This window comes from Pteropus medius, unplaced genomic scaffold (genome assembly GCF_902729225.1).
Source record: "Pteropus medius unplaced genomic scaffold, Ma_sr-lr_union100, whole genome shotgun sequence".
NCBI lineage: Eukaryota > Metazoa > Chordata > Mammalia > Chiroptera > Pteropodidae > Pteropus > Pteropus medius.
Genome location: NW_024340692.1, coordinates 13,738,070 through 13,752,369, shown reverse-complemented (window position 1 = coordinate 13,752,369; position 14,300 = coordinate 13,738,070). Strand labels below are relative to the sequence as shown.

General features: G+C 33.0%; 1 protein-coding gene across 2 annotated transcripts in view; it reads right to left on the bottom strand.

Moving 5' to 3' along the window:
- The window catches only part of PUM3 (pumilio RNA binding family member 3), a 36,632-nt gene that overhangs the window by 12,297 nt on the left and 10,035 nt on the right, over window positions 1-14,300 (bottom strand). For both annotated transcript variants that reach the window (XM_039886632.1, XM_039886727.1), the window contains exons 5-13: window positions 14,042-14,117; window positions 11,885-11,978; window positions 11,594-11,660; window positions 10,432-10,606; window positions 9,345-9,448; window positions 8,526-8,604; window positions 6,467-6,565; window positions 5,535-5,588; window positions 3,091-3,171 (exon numbers count right to left, since the gene is read on the bottom strand). In XM_039886632.1, coding sequence (XP_039742566.1) covers window positions 3,091-3,171; window positions 5,535-5,588; window positions 6,467-6,565; window positions 8,526-8,604; window positions 9,345-9,448; window positions 10,432-10,606; window positions 11,594-11,660; window positions 11,885-11,978; window positions 14,042-14,117 — 829 coding nt within the window. The remainder of the gene's footprint in view (window positions 1-3,090; window positions 3,172-5,534; window positions 5,589-6,466; window positions 6,566-8,525; window positions 8,605-9,344; window positions 9,449-10,431; window positions 10,607-11,593; window positions 11,661-11,884; window positions 11,979-14,041; window positions 14,118-14,300) is intronic.

The following is a 14,300-nucleotide window of genomic DNA, read 5'->3' as shown; positions in this document are numbered from 1 at the left end:
TTACTCTGAACAAAATGCTTAGCAACCCTAAGCTTTCTTGGCTATTTTTAAAAGCACTGCATAATGCAAAAGGTTTTGTAGTGGCTGGGTGGGATGGACACACGACTCTATATAAACATATATACGGAATTATTTGGCAACCCAGAAATTTGGCTAAGTAAATTGCCTTAGAGAAGAAACAAGGAGACATATAAGAATGATTAGAGAATTATTTGGAATAGCAAAAAATAATAAAAGAGTTTTTAGAGTTTAAAAAATTGTAAACAATCTAAATGTCCATCAACAGAAAAACGGTAAGATAAATTGCAGTATACTCATAGTAAAACAATATTTGGCACTAAAACATAAATTATTTAGAACAGGGTTGGGCAAACAAAAGCCATAGGTCAAAAACCCAATCTCCAGTCTGCTTTTGTACATTTTACATTTTAAAAGGTTCTTAAAAAAGAAAAAAAAAATGAAAAAAAGACTAGATAACAGAGATCATACACAGCTCACAAAGCCTGAAATCCTATCTGGTCTCTTTTAAAAAAAGGCTTGCTAACTTGTGATAATGAATCTCATAAACATAACACCAAAAGAAAAAAGCAAGTTGCAAGAGAAAACACACAAGACATCACATACATAGAACTTGTAAACATGCAAAAGAGCACTACACACATCTGCATATAGTGAAAGGATAAAGAAATGCACGTGAGTAAATACAAAATCTATCACAGTGGGTATGGGCAGGAGTGGAATATGCAATCAGGGACAGGTACACAAGGACATGAACTTTATATTTGTCAAGTTTTACTTCTTTATCAGATGGTGGGAGGCTGGGTGTCCACTGTATCATTATTATTATTTAAAATTTTTTATTTTTATTTTTTAAATTATAGTTGACATTCCACTGTATTATTCTTTATACCTTTCTGTATATTTTAAAGATAATATATGTTAAAGTATGCATCAATATTTAGTCACTCCGAAAAAGCAACTGGCCAGTGTACTTATTTCCTTCTCAGGAACACTGCAGTCAAAGCAGCTGTGTCATACCAACAATTCCAGGGTAAAACAGATCAAATTTTATAAGTATGTTTATTTTGGAAAGTTAAGTAGGTAGGGAACAGTGTGTATCCATTTTGAAAGGTGAAGGCTCAGCTGACCATGCTGTGATTTTGACCTGACATTTCAAGAAGTCTGGTTGGTCCCCCTGAACAGAATTCTTAGCAGTATTAAGCTTTCTTCAGTATTTTAAAAAGCGCTGCTACTGCAACAGATTTTCTAGTGGATGGGTGGGAAAAATGCAAGAGCAATTAGCACTCCAGAGTTTTATCACCAGTTACATAGTTTAATGATATGCAGAACCTGTTGAGCATTTGTCAGAGGCAAGAGATCAGTAAATTAGGCCATGCTCAGGGAAAGAGCTGCCTTGAGTATGATAAAGTCATAAGGGATGTGGGTTAAGTAGTGGTAGGAATCACACTGCTAAACACAAGGAATTAACAGCCATTTTTAACTGGGATAAATCTTTGGAAAAAAACAATCTAGCAGACAATCGTGGCAAATCCTAAAGAAAGTCTGGTTTCTCTTGAAATCCATTTGGAACAGTTATGCAAATTTCAGCTGTTCAGAAAATATTAAACAAAAGCAAACTTTCAATAGCCCAGCCTGTTTCCATTTTCATGAAACAACTTTATTCATTAGTCAATCTTTGGCCTCACATCTCTGTCACTGGAATGAAAAACTATCATTATTGATTGGAGTCAAAAGGGTAATAAAGTCACAAGGAACATGTCAAAATACTCAGTTTGTGACATGAAAGTCTTGCCAACTTGTTTCTTCCCACAATCTCATCCCAAAGAAAGTGATCACAATCTTAAAATAGTTAAGGGGAAAGTTAGAAAATGAGAGCAAGGGCATGAGAAACACACACACTGGGACCTACAGCTGGCATCTAAGAAAATCTCCTTCCCCTCCACTAGTTGATAAATTTTTTTCTGTTGACACTCAGCTCTACTCATCCACACAGGCTACAGAGAAAGGCTACAGAGAGAGGCCACAGCACCACCACATGCCAAGGGGTAAAGTCTCCTTCTGAACATCCATCTGCTTCTCCCTGCAGATGGTATGAAAATAGTTTTTGTCACTAAGATTTTTCCATGGGCCCCAAAAAATGTGTATCAAACAGAAAGGTTTGTGTCATTTTCAGATGAATGTCTATACAGATTATGTGGTTTTTAAAATGTTTCCAAGTTTTGTCACGGCAACCAATGTTGCAATTTCTTATTCCTGCCCCTGCAACGTCTATTATATACCCACCACCACTTGCACACCAGAAATAAAGGAAGGGAACAGAAGGTCACAGATTCAGAAACCAATCATTGAAGAATGAAGGAATTTATTTCAGAATACAGTTTTTACTTTGGAGTAGTTTTTTCAAGAGAACCGCTCAGTTTTTCTGAAGGCAAATTTGGGGTTAAGTAAGCTGCATTTCATTATTACCACTTTATGGTCATTATACCAGGCTAAAAGGAATTGCTAAAATGTTAAAGGAAGGTAGTATTCTAATTTTATTAATAATTTTTAATATGATTCTACAAAAGCTTTCATGAAAGCTCTAAGTATCACAATTTAGTTTTATTGGGTTTTCTTCTCCAGCTCAATCTATCACATGTATTGATAAGCTGGGTAGTTGTTATGCAGAGGTAATTTCTCTAAAGGGAGAGAAAAAGAAAGGTGATGGAGGCCTCTGCCCGGATATGAGTTTCTGAATAACTGAAGAGTTACTATGTAAATGAATTTCTGATCAAATCTAAGCACTGCACTGTTGATTTTTCATTTAGTATATCATATGGTCAGAACAGTCATATTATCCTAATTTAGCTACTTTTACATATTCAAAACAATATCAATTATTAATATCAAGTTATAAGATTACAGCTTATACAGGAATAACGCAACCCCTCAAAACACTTGAGACAATAACAAAATATTATCGAAGAGCACAAATCAAAGTCTTTACATATATAAGTGCAAAATAAAGCTTACAAACCCACAAATGATATATCAATTTAACTCAAATTCAAAACCATCAGAGTTACTTACTGATATGATTATCTGCTTTACAAGCTTAGTATCATCAATACAATCAAATGCCGCCAGTAAAACCAAATGAGAGTATTGGCCCTGTAAAAAGAGGAATCCAGGAAAGGTCAAAAAAATACGTAGTTTCTCTCTTTTATTCTACCCTTTGTGTCATTTTATAAAGGTTACCAACCTGACAACTTGCCAAACATAATACAAACGTGCAGGATAAAAGCCATTCAAAAAACTTATCAGGATCTAGTTAATTATATTCTAGATTAATTAAAAAAAGAAAGATAGAAACAGAAAAGCACATTCTTCAATATAAAGTAGCTAAGATACATTTTGTTTTTAACCATGATACCTCTCAAAAATAACTGTTAATGAATAGCTAAGTTAAAAATTAAACTAAAAAAAATCAATAGATTATAAAAACCCAAGAATATAAAACTATATTTACTGAATTCCAATCATAAAAATATATAGATGCAGATATAATTATGCATACAAAATATACACAATACTTGGCAGAATATACACAATACTTGGCAGAACACTGTAATGTAACAGTCATCACTGGGTTGATGGATTATAAATGATTTTTCATTTTTGTTTGTACATTGTCCAATTGCTTATAAAAAATCTTATATAACTAGAGTAGAAATACTAAAAAAATAAATTAGAATATACATATATACTAAAGATGAGAATAAGATAAAAATTGCTTTTTAAAAATATAACTGCAAGAGATCATAAAAATATACATTGTGACTTTTACAATGGTAACCTCTTGAAATGATAGAATTAATCTGTGATGCTGGTATTGCTGCAGAGTTAAGAAACTTCTACTTTACGTAAAAAAAAAAAAGAAAAAGAATGTATCATTCAGAGCCAGGTCTGATAACCATGACAGGTAATAACATTTCAATTAGAAACAAACTAGAGAAAAATTCCCAAGGTCTAATATATTTACTATATAAAGACCAACAATCTATTAAAAATGGGCAAAGAACATGAAGAGTCAGTTCACAGAAAAAGAGAAGTACAAATGGCTTTAAGCACATGGAATAAGGCTCATTAATTAAGGACAATAATTAAAACAATGAAGTACCATTATCTACCAATCCTATGAAAACTCTTCATAACATACTAATTTCACAAAGATGTGGGGAAAAGCAGGCACTTTTCTGTTGTTGGTGAGAATGTAAACTCTTCTGAAGTTTACTGAACACATCTATAAAAACTTAAAATACATGTAGTCTTCTGATCCAGCAATTCTAGTTCTGGATTTATCTTACACACATCTTTACATACTTCTAAATAACCTATAAATTAAATCTATGAGTCATATTAATTCATCTCCCTCCTTTAGAAGCTTGAGATAAAAAAATATATATATATTGCATTGTTAATTTCTTGTTACCATCATAATACCTTGTGGGGATTAGGGTCTCAAAAAAAAATTGTTGTTATAATTATAAAATTAAAGCAATCTAATTTTATTACTTAAAAATGTCTTTTACTATTAACAACTTTTAGACTAACATCCTATTTTTATTCATTTCTAATTTAAAATATTCAAATTAAAACATTATACAAAAAGATTTACTTAATGATGAGTAATGAATCATAAAATATTCTTGTACTCTGGAAACAACTCACTAGAGAATATTTTATTTCATTTGTTACAGAAAAGTTAGCTGCCTTCTAAGTGGTTTTATACTCTCATCCCAGCCTCCAACCCTACAGAAGGCAATAGGCATATATATAATTACAAAGCAGCAATTTATCTGGGTTTGAATTAGTATTTACTATATTAAGTGTTTACTAGATGCTAGTAGTTCTCATTGGATTTTTCATAGGGAAAAGTTGTTAATATCACTAATTTTTAGTTTACCAGTTAATGAGAAGCTATAAAAAACATAACATATAAAATAACTCAAAAATTAAAAAATAGTGTTTAGTATGACATATATTCCAGAAACACTATGGAAAATGACAGTATTTAAATAACTAGAAATACTCAAAAAATATCTTCCAATTTCATCAGAAAAGCTGTTACAATATACAAGCATTTCCAAAATATTCCAAAGAACTGTAAAACTTAACTAGAATTTTCTTTGACCACATTACAAATTCATCCTAGACAGTAATTTCCATGATTTAATAACACGACTGGACAAATTCATTAGATAAGTTAGTAAATATTAGGTTTCTGAAAAATATTTAATGAAAATAGAAAACTGTCACAACACAATGTTAAATAAAAAAAGGAGAAATCTCATTTTGTGAGGATTTAATAATTTACAAAAATGCATGCATATGCATAGAAAAAGATTAGAATAAAACAATGAATAATTTTCTTCTTGGTGATTTTCTGAAGTTTTCCAATTTTCTATAATAGACATGATTTCATTTTACTTTTAAAAATAATTAAAAGAAATATCCAGTTTTATTATACTTACAGTAGCCACCTTTTCAATATAAGTCTTCATTGTTTTCACAATCACTTTCCTGTCCTTAAAAAAAAAAAAATTCTCAATTAACTTAATTATAGATTAAAAGTAATTCATAGTCAAAAATTTTACATAATATTAAATTGTCACTAAAATTGCATACTTTTCATTAGTGAAAATAGTTATGCAGCCAGAAAGAAAAAAATTGCAATATACTATGAGAAGCCCTTTCAAAGCTATCATATTCTTAGACTTGTATGTCATAATTCATTGAGACATAAATATGGACTCATAAAATTTTTAGTTGCAAGGCAAACCTAGTAAAACTACCTCCTTCTATAGTAAGAACTTAAGAGATTCCTCTTCCAATATCTGAATTGTCTTCAAATGCATAAGAGTCTAGCTTACAGACAGTACTCAAAACATAGTTGTTGAATCGAAATTAAATATGCATTAATTTGAAAAGTGGACAATGTACAACTGTCTTTTAAAGGCAGAATGATACTGACCAAAGAAATGAGAATCATTTCTGTTTGATTTCTATAATTAATAAGGACTTTTACCTTTTCCTTCAATGTACTTAACACCCACATAGGCAAATGTGTAACTGTTCACTATCTCCTCCCTCCCCTTCCTCTCATATTGACCATTAAATGAGGAATCAAAGAGTCTGACAGGTACCAAAACTTCTGTACCTGTGAGCCTACATATCGTGTTTATTTGCTTCACAAGTTCCTTCTCAAATAATGAAAACTCAAGGTTTTCACACTTTAATGAAAACTCGAGCAGAGAAGAAACACTAGGCCCAAAGAAAAACTAATTCCTGCGAGGCCTTGAGGCACAATTTTGCAAAGATAAAGTTGTTTATGCACAACAGGGCTAAGACCAAAGGAGACAGAAAGTATGGAAAGTCAAGGCAAATCAAGCCCTGACACACTTACCTTGGGGGTACCGTGCCATAGGCAGTGCATGGCCACTCTGGCGCCATCGTGTGTGTGTGCCAGGTATACCACTGCTTCACGGATGGCTTCGATCATTTCCTGGGAAACAAATGCCACCAGGGATTTAATTTATTCTGCCTTTAAAAAAAAATCTTTACTGGGAAGCAGTTACGCACAGAGAATGAAAAAGGTATAGGTAGCAAACAATTTAATTTTTCATTTTGCAGACAAGCAGACACACATCTTTCTAGAAACATTCTTTCCCATCAAGAGTAGGAAATACTGCCAATAAGCAATTTCTATTAAAATATCTATTTTATAAAATATGTCTATATTAAAATACAATGTCTATTCAAAAAAGTATGTACATGTATAGTATATTCTAAATGATTTTTCAAGAAAAAGAAGGCTAAGAGGTGGCTATGGTCAGAAGTTAATACAAAAGCCAGATAAAATACGTAAAATGCTCTTACCTAAGAGATGTGTATATATACGAGCAGAGAACCTAAACACTAATTTTGGCTGAAAGTTTCTCTTCCTTAGTTTATCACAAGATGACTTCCAGAAGTCATATTAATAATTCACCACAAAAAAACACTTAGATAACATTTCCTAAACAAAAGTTAATCTCTATATTAGACTGGGCCCTCACTATTAATAACCCTTTAGTAAAAACCCAATCATTACTTTCTTACAAGATAGTTTAGCTTACTAATCTTCATTCTTCATTGTCAATGCATATAATTTCTAAATTATATTTTGGAAGTCAAACATATGAGTTCTAGCAGCCAACAGCTGCAGGGCCCCGCCCCACATCAGTCCATTCCCAATTTAAAAACTTACATTAAATAAATAACTACAAGGTATCCTTCTAGGAGAAAGGTGGATACTTATTTTCATCAATAAGGAATTAGCAATTTCATCCTTAACTATTTTACAATCTGTTCCCAGGATGAATCTTAACAACACAGCTTTAAGCTTACATACCTAAACTTATCTCTTCAAAGCTATCCAGTTGGAGAGGAGTTATACACATATTCCAATTACGCTTCCACTATTCCCCAAGGTTTTTTGTAAAGTTTCTCTTTTGAGAATGCCCTCCAAGGCCAGAAACTGTTTTTTTTTTTCATTACTTTATATTCACACTAGGTTTCCAATGATTTTTTGCTATTGTTAAAACACATCTGACACTAAAAAGATTTTTCCACCACTGAATATATTCAAATGATCATTTTCACAGTTCTGAAAATATAATCCAACCTCAATAAACCCAGAACTGTGAGATACTGTGCTCTGCATGAAAGGGGGAGAAATCCCCAAAAGAAAGGCAGAAGCTGCTAGAGTCATTGAAGTACAAGCTTAGGTGGGTGTGGCTATTCTTGGAAAATTATTTGTATGTCAATTCTGAGAGAGTCAAAACTCCTATGAATGTTTAGTCTGGCATATTTGTTAAGAAGTCAGTGTCACTGTTTTAGTTATTCCTTGTTACTAGAATAAAGACAAATGAACAATGAGTTCACTGTATGATGAGGCAAGCCAAGTTTAGTGAGCTAAAATGATGAATTCTCATTTGTATTCCTATCATTGCCTTGAAGGGCAGTGCAATTTACCTTCAGTCTCTGTTCCTTTTCCCTCTATCATGTAACGTCCAATTTTCCATGGTCCATTTAGTTTTATGTAAGTGTCCTCCCCTAACCTTTAACATCAACACACATATATATTTTTAACATTGGCACAGGTGAATTTCAAACTATCTGAGTGCTGAATATCCCTCTATTAATTAATTTTCAGATTAGGTTAGCTAGAGGGTACTTTCTGGATTATAATTATCAAAATTCAATAGAGTCGATATGGTCAATTTTATTGTCTTCTGGCATAAATATAAATGCAACTAGCTGACTTGTTCAAAGGAATTTCAGTGCATTATCTTCTCTAAATAATAAAAAAAAAAAAACCTCTTTAAAATTTCCCAAATATAATGTATGTCAAAACGGTGTTTTACATTTTAACACGGCTCTTCTTCTATGTTTCTGTTTAAAAACTAAAACCAAGAACTTACTGTTCTTTGCTTTGCGGGTGCATAGGTAAAAAAATCCAAGAATACTTTATGCACCAATGAGTGCTTAATCACAGCTTCCCTGAAAACAGAAAAAAAAAAAGGAAATGAGAATAGGTCAGATCTGGGACTACAGTAATACATAGGTAACCTCAGTTGTCCTATAAATAATCCAAACAAGTGAAATGGTTTTAGCAAATGTAATTCATCATAAGACACAGTATATCTTTTAGCAATATTAGGATTCATAAAATAACTTTAGCAAAATTAAAATTTGAGTGGATCAAAACAGTATTAACTGCAACACCTGATTGATCCAAGCTTCCTAGTGTGACCCCTGGTGAATTCAGGTGTACACTGGAGGCTGGTGATCAGACACCAATGACTTCAAATTCACACTGAGTGTCTAAGTAGATGGGAAAAACATGTTGCCTTTATGGGCAAAGGACTTTTCTGAATGTTTTGAAAATATTAACCCATTTAATCTCAAAAAAATATGAAATATATACTATTATAATATCAAACTTATAGATATAGAAACTGAGGCACAGAGAGGTTAAGTTACCCAAGGTCACACACAATTAGTAACTGAGGGGGACACCAGAATTCACACCCAGGCCATCTGGTCTGAGGCTATGCCTTAACCACCCGCTGTGGTACAAATGCCAAGAAGGTCACATTCCTGGATTTCTAAGTCTTACAATTCAATTTAAATAACAGACTCTATTTGGACAACTATCTACCTTTCCTATGCAAGGGTTATACAAAACCTTCCTCTTTCAAAGGCTACTCGTTCAGAAAAAACAAAAATAGCTTTCTTACTTTTGGGCCATCGGAGTTAGAATCTGTTTCATTTCATCCATGATAAGGTCTAGTTTTTCTGGCTGTATCTCTAATACTTTGTCCAGAGTTGGGTGATCCGCTGACTGCAACAGAAGGAAAATCAAACCCCTCTAAATTTAATCAAGTTATCCAGCTTTATAACAAAGAAAATCAATTAGTCATTTTAAAAACAAAAAAATTTCAGATTTGTCATATTCCTATAACAAAATCCCTGCTGTAGATATACTCATGAAATAATTCTTGATTATCTGTTCTCAGCCTATATGCCCACGAAGGTTCTTAAAATGCCAGGTTAAACAATAAACCAACTCACCCAGCCAACAGGTAGTTGGCAAGCACCTAGTATGTGCCTAATCACAAGATCAAGCACTCAGCTCGAAAATCCTTGCCACATTGTGTTTTGTAATTATCTACATATTTCTATTGTGAATGTTAAAAAAGAAATAGGGCACTAAATTCAAACCAGGAACTGAACCTGACTAGTGAAGGCAACCCAAGATTGAATATGTATCCCTGGATATTAGTATGAGTATTTATGTCTCAAGGTCTGAAATAGATACTTTAACTATCTTAGTCCCATTATTGGCTTTTTTCAGTTCAATCCCTGTACTGTAGCCAAAGTTAGGTCTCTCTTCTACCCTTCCTCTCTAGATGTAACCTGAGAATGGTAATCCACACACATAAAGAAACACAGGAAAAGGAAGCGACCAAGAGCCTGATGCACTTCAGCCAGAGCTGGTTAGGAGGTGGTTACAAAGCTTCACTAACTGTTAAGAGTCTTCCACTTCAGTCTATCTGACTACAGAAATAAACATATTGAAGTTTTACACAGAGCCCTTGGGAGGGTATAACAAAAGTAGTTCCAAAGAGAATTTAAAGATAGTGCTCTGGAAGGAAGAGAAAGTATTAATCACTTACTTCATACACTAGAGACAAAATAATCAAAGAGATGGTCTCTTAAAGGACCCGCCAAAGTAAAAATACATTCTGAAAATAGGGCATCAGAAGGTAAGGAAAAGTACACAGAAAAAGTAAAAATGCTAGAAAAACTGTCTTAAAATGTTACCTTATAAAGCTGAAATGTGTTCCCATAGAGCTCCTCTGTCAACATGTTCCTTTGCTCCAAAATGGCTTTGTCATTGTATGCATATTCTACGATGGCAGAAGCTTCTGCATGCCTGAGCATCTTCCTCACGTGCCCTTTAAAACTTTTTATTATCTCTGCAATCTGTGGTTTACTCCTAAACCCAATGGGATAATGGGAAAAGATAAGTGATATAAGAAGCTGGATGGCAAAAAAAGTAACTTGACACCAACCTAACTCTTGAGGCCAACTCATCATGAGGGGACAGTGCTACCACAGAGAAATGCTTATGTGAAGGAAGATCAAACTGCGTGTATTTCTACCTCAAGCTTTTTAAATTACTCAGTAGTCAGCCTGCCAACTCTAAGCAAATTATTCAACTTCTCTGTGCCTCTGCTTCTTCATTCAGAAAACAGAAAGAATAAAGTTGATGTGACGATTAAAAGAGTTAAGAATTGTGACCAGCATGTAATAAATGCTCAATAAATGTCAGTTTCCATTATTAACTGTTTGGCTCGAAAAAAGCAGAGAAGGAGAAAAAGAGAAGGTGAAAGTCAAAGATGTATGGAAATATGAACAAAACATATTCTAAGGATGCTCTTTTAAAACTGGGCATAATACAAGTATTTATATTACATCCTAAAAAAATCAAGCAGCTGATAATTATAGTTAGAAACAGTTTTTGAAAATTTTGTCAACTGTACTTTTTTTTGTTGGTTAGCATATTTTGGCACTTTAGTAAACTCAGAAACAGAAATCAAGACAAGTATCAATTCCACCAAAGTTAGGAAATCCTCCCATCTTGACACTTCCTGACCCATTGACTGTACCTCTGAGTCTACTCTCCCCGCCACCCCATCCCCAACCTTCTACCCTCCAAACACTGGTAACAAATTACAAGTTAATTATTCCACTTATCTTCTCCAGGGCTTCAAGATATACTCTTAAGAATGGTGAAGGCAATACCATTAATTCTACATTAATTTCAATAACTGTTTTTAAGACCATACTCCCTGGCAATATTCTAAGCATCTGCTGAAGGCTATTGTTATGGCCACAAACTTTTAAGTAACATTTGTACATGATCAACAGCCATACCTTTAAAAAACTAAAATATATGTATTTTATAAATAAAACAACTCACCCATACATGAGAAATTTCTTAACAATATTTCTGGAATATTTAGCTTTACTTAATTCAACAAAATCATCTGAAAAACAAAGGAAAGAACTAAATAAAAGTGCAATCCTGAGAACACAAATAACTCTCTATTTGTCCCAGGCAAAGAACAAATAAAAACAAAAAAAGGTCCTGCAGAGGATACATTGCTTTCCTACAACAGAATTATTTTCCAGGACAGTCTTGGGTATTTCAAGAGAAAACAAGTGACTTATTAAAAATGATTACAATTAATCTTCAATATATAAGAAATACCTCGCAGTTCTTCAAAAGCCTGTTTTCGCTGTTCTTCATTCCCGTACTGAATGTAACACTGGATCACACGAGTTGAATCATGTGCAAATGCAATCTGTAGGAAAGACAGTTTGAGCCTTTAGACTAATTCTCTCTGAAGATTTATGTTTCTATCGTAGCTACCTCTTCCAGAATGCCTTGTTAGGAAAAAGGTAGGGTCTTCACAGATAAAATTAAATCTAAGTTACTTAGGAGTAGAAATACTTGTTTTAATTGTACAAAATGACATTTTTTGGTTTTGCTGCCTATGATATGGCACTGAGACAGGGATAGATTTAATCATTTTGCAAGATTCTTATCATTACTAAGTAAAACAAAACCCAATCAAACCAAACCTGTCCAATGATTATATGTGCTCTATTTCTCATTTCTTTGAAAATTACTTTCCCTAAATGAGAATTTTCCAATTCAAAAATTCTATTATTCTATGATTTCTTTTTTAATATAAATGATCTCAGAATGTATGGCTTTGGCAAACAAAGGGATAGTTACAAAATAGGTCTAAAAGCCTTGCTACATAAGTAAAACTATGTATACACATACTGATAATTATAAGCTAATCCTCCCATTTCTCACATTTTCATTATGATCCCCAAATATCTATCCAGTTATATTCCTAGAAATTTGTTGTTTCAAATCTGATTCTCCAACCCATCTCCCCTTCACAACTACCAGATGGATTATTCTCAATGAAGGGCTTGCTGATCAATTTTCTATAGCAATAACCACAAACAATCACGTATGCAAAATTATTATTTACTATGCTATAGTACCGGTCTACTTTAATAGTGCTTATTATTTGCTCAGTCTGTCTTCAAAGTTTTTTAATTCCAACAAACGAGAAGGTGAAGGCACACCTCCAAAGTCCATAGATTTTGGAAGTATTTCCTTAAGGGAAATTTGTATAAACATTTATGATAAAACTTAAAAAAAAAAAAAATTAAATATGGCTGTTTTTGTGCATATATTGACTACTTACTATATAACTAATAAACATGCTTTAAATATAGATGTCTCCTTTAGACCTCAAAGCAACCTTAAGAGTTGGCTTTTGTCATTCCCACTTTACAGATGAGAAAAGTAAGTTTACGAGGAGTTAAAGAACTTGCTACTCCTGTGACCCTGGAGATGAAACTTGTCTGAGTCCCGAATGTATGAAATGTCTAATAGGGATAAGGATCTTAAGGTAAAGGAGACAACATATGCATGGTTACTGCAATTCTTAGCAAACAGTAAATAATTAGGTTGTCACTGTCCAAGAGGGCATATATGTTAAGCAGCAGAGTGAGGATGTGAACACCAGACTAACTTCCAAGTCCATTTGTATGCAGTAATATCCCATGTGTGTAATTGTGTAATTGGGAAAGGATTTTGACTGTAAAATATTTATGAATTGAGGATACCAGACTGCTAGAGCTGAGGAGCAGTTCTGTTCTAAAAAGATCTTGCTGGATTTATAAGAAAGCATAGCTGGGAACTTGCTATTTCAAGACATTCCATCAAACTGCAATACAGACTCTGAATAGAACTATGTACGTGTTTTGGCAAGGGCTGCCCCTTCAGGGTCCCCAAAGCTGTTGTCTTACAAGTGAACAGTCACTATAAGTATTTATCCAAATACACGAGTCAAAAGAAGTTTATTATAAAACAAAGTTAAATAGCAACAAAGAAAATTTCTTTAGAACTCCCAAATCTATCATATTTTCAGATCTTTGCATGTTTGCAAAAGCATGGAACAAAAGAAGTAATCATGTTTGCATCACATACACAAAAAAAGCCAGCAATTCAGAACATAAAAACATATATGGAGTTCAGAGCAAGACATTCTAGCACATACTATTGAACTAGTAAATTCTTCAAAATAACTTGGAAGAACACTGATTTATTTTAATTATTAAAAAATGACAGAAATACCTGATAGTGTTTTTATTATTTCCCAGCAGTAAGTTCCCTATTAAATTTTTTATTTCATCAGTATTATAAAAAGGCTTTGGAAATTTGGGCCAAATATATTTAAAACAACAATAATTTCACTTGTAATGAATGGTCAGCTACCGTTTATTGAGAGTGAGTCAATTTCAATTGTTAAGATTGTAACTATGAGTATGCTCTACTTACAGTTTTAATTTTTCCTTGAATCAACTTCTGCAAATCACTCATCAACTTTACTCTTTTTTCTTTGTCACAGTCTTTTCTATAAATAAGAATAAAAGAGGGAGGAAATGTAGCTTGAGTAAAGACATTATTTTAAACACAAAAAACAAAAAACCATTTCAGGGTATGTTCACCCAGTTCAGTATGATTTTCTCTTTGAAGGCAGCAAACCTTTTGACATTAAAATTACTATTCCAGAGCAGCCAGAGAAAAGTAATTTTCT